Genomic DNA, 13,137 nt, shown 5'->3' with positions numbered 1-13,137 from the left:
CAGGTCAGGCACCCAGGGAGCCAAAACTAGCCCTGTTCTGGTCTCTGTACTAAATTTCAGTCATTTACCGACTGTCTTGTCTTGCAAGGGCATTGAATCATTTCAATACAGTACTGCTTACAGCCTCCTCTTCCCTCTATGCCCCGTGCCTCTCCCTTCCCTCCCCAGCTCCCCTCCCCCCGACACCCTGTGCCTCCTGCCTCCACCCAAATCCCCGACACCCTGTGCCTCTCCCATAGGCTTGCCAGGTGTCCGTTTTTTTACCGGAACGCCCAGTCGAAAAGGGGCCCTGGGAGCTCTGGTCAGCACTGCTGACCAGGCCTTTAAAAGTCCAGTCAGCGGTGCGGAGGGGCTAAGAATATAGAATAGAAGATTAGGGTTGGAAGAGACCTCGAGAGGTCATCTAGTCCAACCCCCTGCTCAAAGCAGGACCAACACCTTGGCTCCGTGCAGCTCCCAGAAGCATCGGCATGTCCCCCTCCAGCTTCTGCACATAGGGCAACCAAGGGCCTCTGCGCACTGCCCCCGCCCCAAGCGCCAGCTTTGCAGTGGCCAATGGGAGCTGTGGGGCAGCCCCTGCGGGCAGGGCAGCTCACAGAGCGTAGGAGCAGGAGGGGTGACATGCTGCTGCTTCCAGGAGCTGCCTGAGGTAAGCGCAGCCTGGAGCCTGCATCCCTGACCCTCTCCTGCACCCCAGCCCTGATCCCCCTCCCGCCCTCTGAACCCCTAGGTCCCAGCCCAAAGCCCCCTCCTGCACCCCAAATCCCTCATCCTCAGCCCCAACTGGAGCCTTCACCCCCCACACTCCATCCCCCTGCCCTAGCCCGGAGCCCCCTCCCACACTCCCAACCCCTCAGCCCTAGCCTGGAGCCCTCTCCTGCACCCCCAGCCCCACACCAGAGCCCCCACCCCCTGCACCCCAACCCCCTGCCCAGAGCCCCCTCCCACACCCTGGGGAACCCCTCATTTCTGGCCCCACCATGGAACCCACACCCCATTCCCCTGCCTCAGCCTGGAGACCCCCTCCCATACTCCAAATCCCTTGGCTCCACCCCCCAGCCCAGAGCCCCCTCCTGCACCCCAAATGCTCTACTCGGCTGCATCTTGCACAGACAGAACGTACAAGCGGCGAGACCTCCTTGATCAGTGCAGAGGGAAGCATGCTGCCACGGGAGCCTTGAGCTGTGCTCTGATTGTCAGAACTGATTGTACATCAGCCGCTTACCCACAGCACTATATTCAATTGCCACGACACCAGCTCCTGTAGCTACCCCTGAGGCTGAGAAGAGCCTCTCCTTTCAGAGGGGTTTTGTTTTGGTGGGTTCTCTGGGCTGAAGCGGCTTTGGTTGCCAAGTCAATTTAGGGCCCAATTCCACTACCTTTGCTGACAGTGAATAGCGTCTTCCCCTACAGGCAATCCCATTGAACTCAATGGGCCTACTCACGGGGTACATAAGGAAGGGTGGCAGACTGCGTGCTTTCTGATTCACTCTCCCAGCCTATCATACTCAGTGCTTATCAGGTATTTATTCAGTATATATGGAATACTTGATTGCTTGTTTCTGCTGAGGTTGCTTGACCCCTATTTAGGACTACATAACCCTGATGGTGATGGAAGCAGCGCCACTCCCTCAGTACAAGCATCAAAGCACCCACAGTAGGGACCCAGCAGCCCGGCTGGCCACTGGACTCCCACAGCAAGCAATTAAGGCAGAAAATAGCATGTGAATAGGCCTTGCTGGCTCACAGATTCCAAGGCCAGAAAGGCCCATCGTGACACCAGCCAGAGAACTTCCCCAAAATAATGCCTAGAGCAGATCTTTTAGAAAAACATCCAATCGTGATTGAAAATTATCAGTGATGGAAATTCACCACAACTCTTGGTAAATTGTGCCAGCGGTTAATTACTCTCACCGTTAAAAATGTATGCCTTATTTTCAGTATGAATTTGTCAACTTTCAACTTCCAGCCATTGGATCATTATATCCCGTTCTCTGCTAGATCGAGGAGCCCATTACCAAATATTTGTTCCTCACATAGGTACTTATAACCTGTAATCAAGTCACCCCTTAACCTTCTCTGTGTTAAACTAAATAGATTGAGCTCCTTGAGGCTATTACTGTAAGGCAGGTTTTCTAATCCTTTAATCATTCTCATGGCTCTTCTCTGAACTCTCTCCAATTTGTCAACATCCTTCTTAAATTGTGGACACCAGAATTCCAGCAGCAGTTGCACCAGTGCCATCTACGCAAGTAAAATAACCTCTCTGCTCCTACTCTAGATTCTCCTGACTATGCACCCAAAGCTTGCATTAGCTTGTTGCCTGAACTTTAGATAAGTAATCAAAATAATTAATTACATAAAGAATCCCCAGTTATCCCTTTGAGGGTTGACAGGTTCTTGCCCCAAGATCAGGCCCAGTGTTATTTAAATTATTATGTAGTTGGGAACCCTGATTTGTACAGTTGCAACACTCACACGATAGGAACTCTTTTATATTTACAAATATGGTTTATTAATACATTTAGCACAATCACAAACACCCCAACTTTGTACGACAGATAGAGATACTACAGAATGTACATCTACACATCCATTTACTCACACCATCCCTTGTAGAACAGCCATCATCTTCCTCATCACCATCACCTTCCCTGTCATCACCAGTGGCCATCATTCTGGCACCGCCCAAGGACTACATCTCTCTCTCCTACCACCCCTGGGCTGGGATGCCACTTTTATAATAGGTTACACTGATGCAACTATGTTGGAGGCATATTCAGTAGGGGATTTTTCCCTTTTTCCTTATTTTTATTTTCTCACCTTACTAATGTTGAAGTGTTTTTTTTCCTATAGGTTAGTATATTAATGATCTCAACTTATTATCATATATGTCAATTTGTTACCATGGCCTCTTTGTTGTTTCTGTCCTAACTAGTTATTTCGGTTTGTTCCGAGTTGTGGTGTACCTGTTAAGTTTAAAAGTTATGAACTTAGGAAAGCCCCTATGCCAACCTGCTTTAACACATCCTTTATGTTAAAGGTCGCAGCTATACATGGACCTTACGCTTTAGATCATCAACTCTATCTAGGTGGAAGGTCCCAAACATACATATGCTAACTTTTCCTTAGCTCACCATACAGGATGTGGCCTGCAGGTCCCTTGTGTTACAGCCAAAATATACTCTAATATAAACCTATTATAATAAAACAAATAATCAAACCTATCCGAAAATAAGAAACTTACAAGAAACTATATATAGGCAAGCAAGTCGGCTAGCCTTAGATGTCTCTCATGTACCTGTTATGTATGTCAGTTCGTTGCCACGACAGTTCTGTGGTTGACTCATGTACCTGTTATGCTCTCTGTATGTGTGTATATATATCTCCTCATTATATGTTCCATTCTAAATGCATCCGAAGAAGTGGGCTGTAGTCCACGAAAGCTTATGCTCTAATAAATTTGTTAGTCTCTAAGGTGCCACAAGTACTCCTGTTCTTCTTCATGTACCTGTGGTGAGAACTTCCCCTTAAACTCTATTTTCAGCTCCCCAAATACTTGGGGTTTTCCATTGGGCCGTTTATCTGTGCAAAGTTTATCTGTTCAAAGTTTATAGGCTTTAAGCCTTATGCTAACTTGCTGAAGCTAATGTCTTACAGGATACAGGCCTGTAGGTTTCTTGCATTACTGCTGAATATAATGCAAAGCAGAATATAATGCAAATCAGTAAATATAATAAAGGCAAGCTAACCCACTGGGCTACAAGTTCTTTTGGCCACAGTGTCACAGTGGGGGCTCGTGTTCAGCTCATTATCTGCCATGACCCCCCTCCCAAACCTTTTTCAGAGTCACTGCTTCTCAGGATCAACCCTCCATCCTGTAAGTACGGCCTGCATTCTTTGTTCCTAGAGGCATACATTTTTCAATTAACCGTGGTCAAACATATTGTTTACTTGTGCCCATCTTACCAAGTGATCCAGATTCAGTGACCTGTCCTCTTCATTATTTGCCACTCTCCAATTTACGTGTCATCTGCAAACTTTATCAGGGATGATTTTATTTTTTCCTCCAGGTCATTAATAAAAAGGTTAACTAACGTATGGCCAGGAACTGATCCTTGCAGAAGATCACTGAAAACATTCCTGCTCAATGACGATTCCCTATTTACAATGTCACGTAGCCAGCTTTTAACCCCTTTTAATGTGTGCCATGTCAACTTTCTAGTTTTCTAAGCAAAATGTCATGCAGTACCAAGTCAAACGCCTTATAGAAGTCTATCACATCAACATTAGTACCTTTATCAACCAAACTTGTAATCTAATCACAAAAAATATATCTAGTTAGTTTAATTCTTTATTCCCATATATCACATCCCATATACTAGGCTTTATTCCCATATATAAGCCACTCCGTGATCTTGTCCAGAATTGATGTCAAAGAGGCCTATAATTTCTTGGGTCAGCCTGTTTACCCTTTTTAAATATTGGCACAACATTAGCTTTCTTCCAGGCTTGTGGAATTTTCCCAATGCTCCAAGACGCATTGAAAAGTCATAATTCATGGGCCAGCAAGCGTTTCAGCTAGCTCTTTTAAAACACTTGGATGCAGGTTGTCCACACTTGCTGATATAAAAATGTCTGATACGAGTGGCTGCTTAGCAAGACTAGACGGGTGAGGTAATATCTTTTATTGGACTAACTTCTGCTGGTGAAGGAGACAAGCTTTTGAGATACAAAGAGCTCTTTTTCTGGTCTGGAAAGGTATTCAGCGTGTCACAGCTAAACACAAGGTTGAACAGATTGTTTAGAGTAAGTAGTTAGCACACAGTCTAAGAGACCAGTCAAGGTGAAGTAGCCCGTTAACACCTCTGCAATCATAGGCCAAAAGAGGGCAGTGGTTAGCAGTTTACAGATTGTTGTAAAAAGCCATAAATCCAGTGTCTTTATTGAGACCATGATTTTTAGTGTCTAACAAAGATATGAATTTAAGCTTGCCTTTTGAAGGTATTTGTGCAGGTTTCCTTTGAGAACAAGGACTGAGAGGTCAGATATGCAGTGATTGTTTTGTGAAAAGTGTTTGCCCACAGGTGATAGGGTATTTTTGTCTTTTATTATTTTTCTAGGAACCTCCGTCTTGCAGTGTCCAGTTATGCCCACTGGACACTGCAAGCTTATATGAGTTCATCAATTTAACAAAGAAATTGATATGTACCAGGCTTGTTCTCCCAAGGAGAGTGTCTGACACACTTCAAACCAAACACTCTGCTTCAGGTCAAATAAACAAACAGATTTATTAACTATAAAGATAGATTTTAAGTGATTATAAGTCGAAGCATAACAAGTCGGAGTGGTTACTAAAATAAAATAAAATAAAATATAAGCACACAGCCTAAACTCTCAACCCTATTAGACTGGGCAGCAACTAGATTAAGCAGTTTTTCTCACCCCACTGGATATTGCAGTCCTTAATATACAGGTTTGTTCCTTAAACCTGTATATTGTTCCAATCTCCTGTTCTGGAGTCTTGTCTTCTTCTCAGTGTCTTAGTTGCTTGCAGCCTAGGTGGGGGTAGGAGAAGAGGCCAAACATATGGCCCCTCTGTCTGTTTTATACCCTCAGTCCATGTGCTTGGGGAGCACAAGTCCAGGCATGTCTGGGGCATTGCTGAGTCTCCAAGCATGGTTGAACAATTCCCCTGGGGTGGTCTCATGCAGGTGAATCATCGCATTGTAACTCCCTTGCTGGACAATGGCTGTTGATGGTTGTTTGACACCCCACCTGGGTGTTGGTTACTTTCCTTGCTGTTGCCTCTAGGGAGCTAGTATCTGGGTGATTCCCCAACGTACAGCATGTTTTAGTGACAACCATGTTACACAGTTCTCATAACTTCATAGGCATTGATGATACACATATATGATAGAGAAATGACTTTCAGCAGATCATAACCTTTCCCCTGATACATATAAAGCATGCCTTGTAAGGTAAGATCACGATTATATGAAAATGAAGAATATGTGGGTTACAGCATGCTCCCCCAAGGTATAGAATGTCATAATGGGTTGTAGTTATTTAATGATTCCCGGTATGGGATGGTAGGTGGCAACCAGATGTGTGCGGTTGAAGGGTTGTTTTTTCCCCCTATATTGAAGCAGGTTCTCTCAGGGCATTTGGGTGGCCTGTTTCATGATGCAATCTATTTTTCTGGTGGTGTCCTAGTTTTGTGAAGGTGGTATTAAGGTGTACATCCTGGACTTTCTCCTCAGAACATACTCCATGGTAGCTGAGTGTCTGGCTGTAGATAACAAATTTCCTAGTATGTTTGGGGTGGTTACTGGATCTGTGAAGGTAAATGTGGTGGTCTGTGGGTTTCTTGTACATACTTGTCTGTAGGGGGTCCACTGTTGAAGCTGATTGTGGTGTCCAGGAAGTTGATGCTGGTGTGGGAGTGTTTTAGAGAGAGTTTGAATGGATGGATGGTGACTGTTGAAGTTGTGGTGGAAATCTCTGAGGGAATTTAGGTCATCTGTCCAGAGCATGACTATATCATCGATGTAGCTCAGGTATATCACTAGTTTCATGGTGCTTTTGTCCAGAAATGTTTCACTGAGATGGTCGATGAATGGATTGGCATATTGAGGAGCCTGCCTAGTACCCATCACTGTTCCGATGGTTTGAAAAAAATGTTCATTGTTGAATATAGAATTGTTATGGGTGAGGACCAAATGGATGACTTTGGTGATGTGTTTGTGATGGATATCTGAGTGTTGTCCATTGTCTTATAGATATTTGAGGCAGGCAGCAATGCTGCCTTTGTGAGGGATTTTGATGTATAGGGAGGTGGTATCCCAGGTGGCCAGGATAGTGTTCTGAGGGAGATTGTTAATATTGCATAGTTTCTGGAGGAAGTCAGTTGAGTCACAGAGGAAATTGCCCCTTTGTGAGGTGAGTGGTTTGAGGATGGTTACTATGAGTCCTGATTTTCCTTCACTTACAGTGCCATGGCCAGATACGATGGTCTGCTTGGGTTCCCTTGTTTACGTATGTCATAACTATAAAGGGAAGGGTAACAGCTGTCCCGTGTACAGTACTATAAAACCCCTCCTGGCCAGAGACTCCAAAATCCTTTTCCCTGTAAAGGGTTAAGAAGCTCAGGTAACCTGGCTGGCATCTGACCTAAAGGACCAATAAGGGGACAAGATACTTTCAAATCTTGGGGGGGGGAAGGCTGTTGTTTGTGTTCTTTGTTAGGGAGTGTGTTCGTTCTCGGGACTGAGAGGGACCAGACATCAATCCAGGTTCTCCACATCTTTCTAAACAAGTCTCTCCTATTTCAAACTTGTAAGTAAATAGCCAGGAAAGGCGTGTTAGTTTTCCTTTGTTTTCTCAACTTGTAAATGTACCTTTTACCAGAGTGTTTATCTTTGTTTGCTGTACTTTGAACCTGAGACTAGAGGGGAGTCCTCTGAGCTCTTTAAGTTTGATTACCCTGTAAGGTTAATTTCCATACTGATTTTACAGAGATGATTTTTACCTTTTTCTTTAATTAAAAGCCTTCTTTTTAAGAACCTGATTGATTTTTCCTTGTTTTAAGATCCAAGGGGTTTGGATCTTGATTCACCAGGAGTTGGTGGGAGGAAGGAGGGGAATGGTTAATTTCTCCTTGTTTTAAGATCCAAGGGGTTTGGATCTTGATTCACCAGGAGTTGGTGAGAGGAAGGAGGGGAATGGTTAATTTCCCCTTGTTTTAAGATCCAAGGGGTTTGGATCTGTTTTCACCAGGGATTTGGTGAAGGTTTTTCAAGGTTTCCCAGGAATGGAATCCATTGAAATGGTGGCAGCCGAACCAGAGCTAAGCTGGTAGTTAAGCTTAGAAGTTTTCATGCAGGCCCCTACATTTGTACCCTAAAGTTCAAAGTGGGGATCCAGCCTTGACAACGTATCTTGGGAAGCATGTAGAAGGTCCCTGGGTGGGTTCATGGGCGATGAGGCTGTAGACTTTCTCGTGGAATTGGTTGGGGAATGATTTCATGATATCTTTAAATTCCTGGGTGAATTGTGGTGTTTGGTCTTCTTTGAGTTCTTTATTAGGTGCTGTCAGAGATTGGTCCTGCTTTGAGCAGGGGGTTGGACTAGATGACCTCCTGAGGTCCCTTCCAATCCTGATAGTCTATGATTGTGATGGATGTTACACTTGTTAACAATTTCACAGTCAACTATTTTCCTGAAGCAATCAATGTAATGTTTCAAGAGTGTGGTTTTGTTCACTGTGGGGTATCCAGTCAGATGATACTTTTTTCTTATGACTGTCGGTGGGGATGTGGTAGTTGTGGGTGGTGTCATCATTGTCCTGAAAAAAATTATATGAGGCAGAGTCAGCAAACTAATTCTTCAGTTCTCCACAAGCCTGTACGGTATCAGGTTCTGTGGTGGGGCTGAAGTCCAGTCCCTTGGAGAGTACAAATAATTCAGCTCCAGTTAGGGGTAGTCTTGATAAATTGATGATGTTAGTGTGTCATGTAGTATCCATCTGGTGGGTCCCGGTGCATTGGTTTCTCCCGAAGGTGGTGTGCCATGGGCTGTGGAGTTGTTGTAGTTGGTTCCACTTTTTGTTTTTTCTGTTGAATGGCTGTCATCAGTTTTTAGAATAGTTGTTTTGGTTTTCTTGTATGCTCTTCTGGTAGGTTTCCTGATATTTTCCCTTCCAGTATGAGAGTATGTGATGATTTCTTGTTTGAGGTGATCCCTTCTGGACCTTCTAGTAGCTGCTGCTTAATGTCCTCCTGAGATCCTAGGGGAATGGAAAGAATGTTATCACATTATATGACCTACATCACTCCTTCCACTTGGCTTCCTCATTTTGGCCAGGTGGGAGATAGCATGAGAATAGCTTTCCTTGTGCTGTTTCCTACCCAGTGATGGATAGTAAGACAGGTCCTCTGGCCTGTAGGGATGTGGGGAAATTAAGTTAACTAATGTAAACCTTAAGAATGCGTCCATGACAGTCTAATTCTCCCTGACTTGGTTCTACCTTTCCTAAACTCTTCTTGAATGTCATATTAGTCATAAAGAAACCTACATATATCATTTTGCCACTAACACACCATGTCTCCCTAGTTCCCAACCTGTATCTATAAAAAGCAATGCTTTCCTCTCAAGGTTGCAATTATTATAAAAACAGCTGTAAAATACAGCACTTAGAGAAAAGTCTGTGAAGCACCCTTCAGTTAATACCTGATATCAAAACAAATCTGTTTATTTTGCAATGATTTATACAAATGGTCTATTTATAATAAAACTTGCTTAAACAAACCCCAGCTTAGATGGGGATAGTAAACCGTGCATGACGGTCTTACTGGGAAGTGTTCCACAGTAAAATAAACAGAGGCTGTAGTAAAGCATGTTCATCCAGTTAAGCATTATAGGGGTTTCCCAATGCAGAAGAAAGCTGGAGCTCAAATGACAGTAGAGGACGTAAGTAAAGCACAAAGGAATTATTGTGTCAATTAAAATCAGTGTCTGGATGTACTCCTGACTCTGTGTGCAGGAGGCATGTCATGTATGCAAAAGGTACACGCCTCCCCTTTATAACTCTGGTCATGTCTCACCTCATTCTCATTTCTCTGCCATTGCAGGAGTCTTGGGCATTGGTGCACCTCAGTCCCTCCTGTTCTCTATCTGTAGCACATACCAGTTTAGTTTCCTACAGGCTGTAATGCTCTGGTCTAATTGCAGTTGTTGGACTTGGTGTTGAGGTGGCCTGTGATGTGCAGGAGGTCAGACTGGATGATCTGTCTTTAATCTCTATGATGCTGTGATACTAGGCTCTCGGGCAAACTTCACCTCAGTGCAGAGGCCTATGCACCACTTAAACTCTCTAAAATTGGGCTTAAGTGGAACTTTACTATTACGTAGACCTTATATCGCGATTGCTTTTCACCTCTTAGAGCTTGTCTTCCCTAACTCATGTCCCACTGAATGCAACTTGTCAGCTACTAACACAACCACCCTCTTATGTGGAGGCAAGCTAGCACCACTTGAGTGCTGCTAGTCCTCTAACACCTTCCCACAATCCCCCTCATGTCCAGAGAGGACAGACAAGTTCTCCCACAATTCACTGGGAAGGAATTCCTAGAGTGACTCAATGCACTGCAGCACAAAGAACTATGGGATGTGTCCCTGGGAGACTTAGCGCCACACCACGAGTGAGTGCGGTGCCAGTGCGGACACAGCAGATCGAGTGCTATTTCACAGTATGGCCACTCACACTCGAGAGGAGTAACTTGGAGTGTAGATCCCCTGAGTTAACTCTGCTGTGAGGACATGCATTTAGCACAGCAGTCACCAGAAGGGCATAGGTCAAAATCCACAAAGGGAGTTAGGCCTCACTTGTAGCCCAGTGACTAGGGCACCTGACCATGCTGTGGAAAATCCTGATTCAACTCTGCCTGCAGGTGGTCCACACACCCTAACAAAGCAGAATTGTGGGAGGAGGCTCTGCTAGCCCTTAGGAGTTAGCAGGAGCTCTCAACCAGCCTTCCTTTCTCCGGCCAAGGCAGACTCTCACTGCCTCATTTGAGCTGCATTACAGTCCATTATTTAAAAAGTAGCTATTTAGTTTCTGCAAAGTTTGAAAGTGCTGTTGGTTTTATTTGGTCTGGGTTTACTTTCTCTGATCTTGTTTTTAGCAGAAGGTGGAGGAACACGAGAACAGGAGCCACGCTTTAGAAGAGTCCCAATGGAAGACAGCGTCATCTAGCAACGACAGGAAGTGCCCCAGGACTCCCGGGTTCTATACCTGGCTTCAGTGCTTAATTTGTAATGAAAGAGATGCCGGGCCACAAGCAATTTTTTTACTTTCATAACTGTCGCAGCAAGCCCAGAGGTGCCGGGGCTACCAACGGCCAAGCCTAGTGGTGCCGGGATTCAGCCATGGCAAACCCTGGCAAGCCGTGGCAGAAATTAAGCACAGCCTGGCTTGTTTACACATTTGCTCAGAGTTAACTTCTCTGTGCCTCAGTTTGCTCTCTCTAAATGAGATAGTAAATCATAGTTCGCAGGGAGTGTTGTGAGGCCCAGTCAGTTAATGTCTGCAAAGCACTTGGGGATCCTGGAGTCTTTAAGTAGCTCTGCAGAGACGTATTTTTAGAAAGGCTTTGTTGTGTGAATTATCTAGCCCAGCAGAACCATAACGTACAACACAGCTCTGGGAAGTTTTTTTTTAGTGGCCTGTAAGGGGTCGGACTCACCCCTGCGGCGCCTCCTGCTGGTCGTCTGGGGAATCAGCTCAATCCAGCCTGGAGCACCCTCTGCAGGCTGGTGATCCGCCTTGTCCTTCGCACTGGCCCCCTGTCTCCCAGGACCCCAATGCCCCTTGCTCTGGGTGCTGCCCCCTGGCAGTACCCACACATGCTGGGTCTCCCCTCCCAGGGGAACCCCCACCCACTAACCCCACCTCACCTCAGCGTAAGGCCACTGCCAGTCATCATCTAGCCCCACACCTGGGGCAGACTGCAGTAAACGCCACTTATCACTGGAAAGGAGGGTTTGGACCTGCTGCCTTGGCCTACCTCTGGGCTGTCCTCTGCAACCCCCAATACTCCTTGGCTTAATACTAGGCCGCAGCCTGGGGCTTTCCAGGCTGGAGCTCCCCAGCTCCTCAGCCTTTCCCCAGCCCTGCTCCACTCAGGTACCCTGTGTCTAGATCCCTGCAGCCAGGCCCCAGCTGGGCTCTGATTGGGGCGTGGCCCAGCTGTGGCTACTTCCCCAATCAGCCCAGTCTTCCCTGCCCCAGCCTTCTCCCAGGGCTGTTCCAAACCCCTCAAGGCAGGAGCGGGTGTCCACCCTGCTACATGGCCGCTAATGGATTACGTTTTCAAGAGTGGCTAGAGATTTTGGCTGGCCTGAGATTCGGGTTCCCAACTTGAGATGCCTTAAATGGGCTTGACCTGTGGAAACACCCACCTCTGAACATTAGGGCTCATTAAGGAGTCTCCAGATGGGCACGATAAAATCGGGGGATACGGCGTCACTGGTCGCTATTGTAAATATTGCTCGGTGTGTAAAAAGACCTAATATGGGTGGGGGAGGGGGGAAGAAATGTACCTTATCGTTCAAAAATGAATGAACTGTCACCACAGTACTTTAGTGTGTAATTGTCACTTGTAAATAGAAAACATTTAACATCAACTTCTCTGACAGCTCAGTAAACAGAGCACTTCTGAGTGAAAACTGATCAGATTTCCTTCTCCTATGTAAATACAGCTGGTTTTTTACAAGTGAGCCTTATTCTCCTGAGGACAATGATTACAGCTGTGAGAAACGTTTTCGCCAAAACTTTTTCTGGTGGAAAAAATGCAGATTCAGTCACACCGAAACAATTGTTTTGTTACTTTTCAAAATGGCCAATGAACTGAAAAATCTGTTAGTCTCCCACTTCGAGTACTGCTGCCTCTTTCCATTTAGTGGTGTGAAATGAACCTGGAACCCCACTAATTATCCGGGCCCCTTCAGGGGGTTTCTCAGACTCAAAGTCCACACAAGCATCATGTAGCTGAGTTTTCCCACACCGAGCTTATATGAACATGCAGCAATTACCGTGAACTGGGAGAGAGCCCGGATAGACAAAAGGCCACTTGCAGTTAATTCTGCTGACATTTTTTTCATTGCTTAACAGAATTGAATTTGTGGGGCCAGATTCTCAGGCTATGTCTACTTTTAAAGAGCTACACAGCTGTGCGGCTGTAGCACTTCAGTGTAGACACTTGCTACAGCAACCGGAGGGGTCCTTCATCGCTGTAATTAATCCACTTCTTAGGACTGGTCTACACTGGGACGGGGGATCGATCTAAGATACGCAACTTCAGCTACGAGAATAGCGTAGCTGAAGTCGACATATCTTAGATCGATTTACCATGCGGCGCGGGATCGATGGCCGCGGCTTCCTTGTCGACTCCGCTTCTGCCTCTCTCTCTGGTGAAGTTCCGGAGTCGACGGGGAACGTGTTCGGGGATCGATTTATTGCGTCTAGACGAGACGTGATAAATCAATCCCCGATAGATCGATTACTACCCGCCAATGCGGCGGGTAGTGAAGATGTACCCTTAGACAGATGGTAGCTGGGTCAACAGAGGAATTCTT

At 45.7% G+C, this 13,137-nt stretch overlaps 1 protein-coding gene across 2 annotated transcripts in view; it reads left to right on the top strand.

Annotated features, from left to right (window-relative positions):
- Positions 1–11,713, top strand: part of ADGRL3 (adhesion G protein-coupled receptor L3) — an 802,265-nt gene extending 790,552 nt beyond the window's left edge. Inside the window, exon 25 of one of the 2 annotated variants that reach the window (XM_054030154.1) lies at positions 10,689–11,713. In XM_054030154.1, the coding sequence (XP_053886129.1) occupies positions 10,689–10,756 (68 nt within the window). In that variant the 3' untranslated portion in view covers positions 10,757–11,713. Of the gene's footprint in view, positions 1–10,685 lie in introns of both variants that reach the window. The other variant, XM_054030153.1, reaches the window with a different exon arrangement.
- Positions 11,714–13,137: the final 1,424 nt, after the last annotated feature.

The sequence above is a fragment of the Malaclemys terrapin genome, chromosome 5 (assembly GCF_027887155.1).
Source record: "Malaclemys terrapin pileata isolate rMalTer1 chromosome 5, rMalTer1.hap1, whole genome shotgun sequence".
In the NCBI taxonomy this organism is placed as follows: Eukaryota; Metazoa; Chordata; order Testudines; family Emydidae; genus Malaclemys; species Malaclemys terrapin.
The sequence above is the reverse complement of the archived record's forward strand: the minus strand, read 5'-3'. Positions and strand labels throughout refer to the sequence as shown.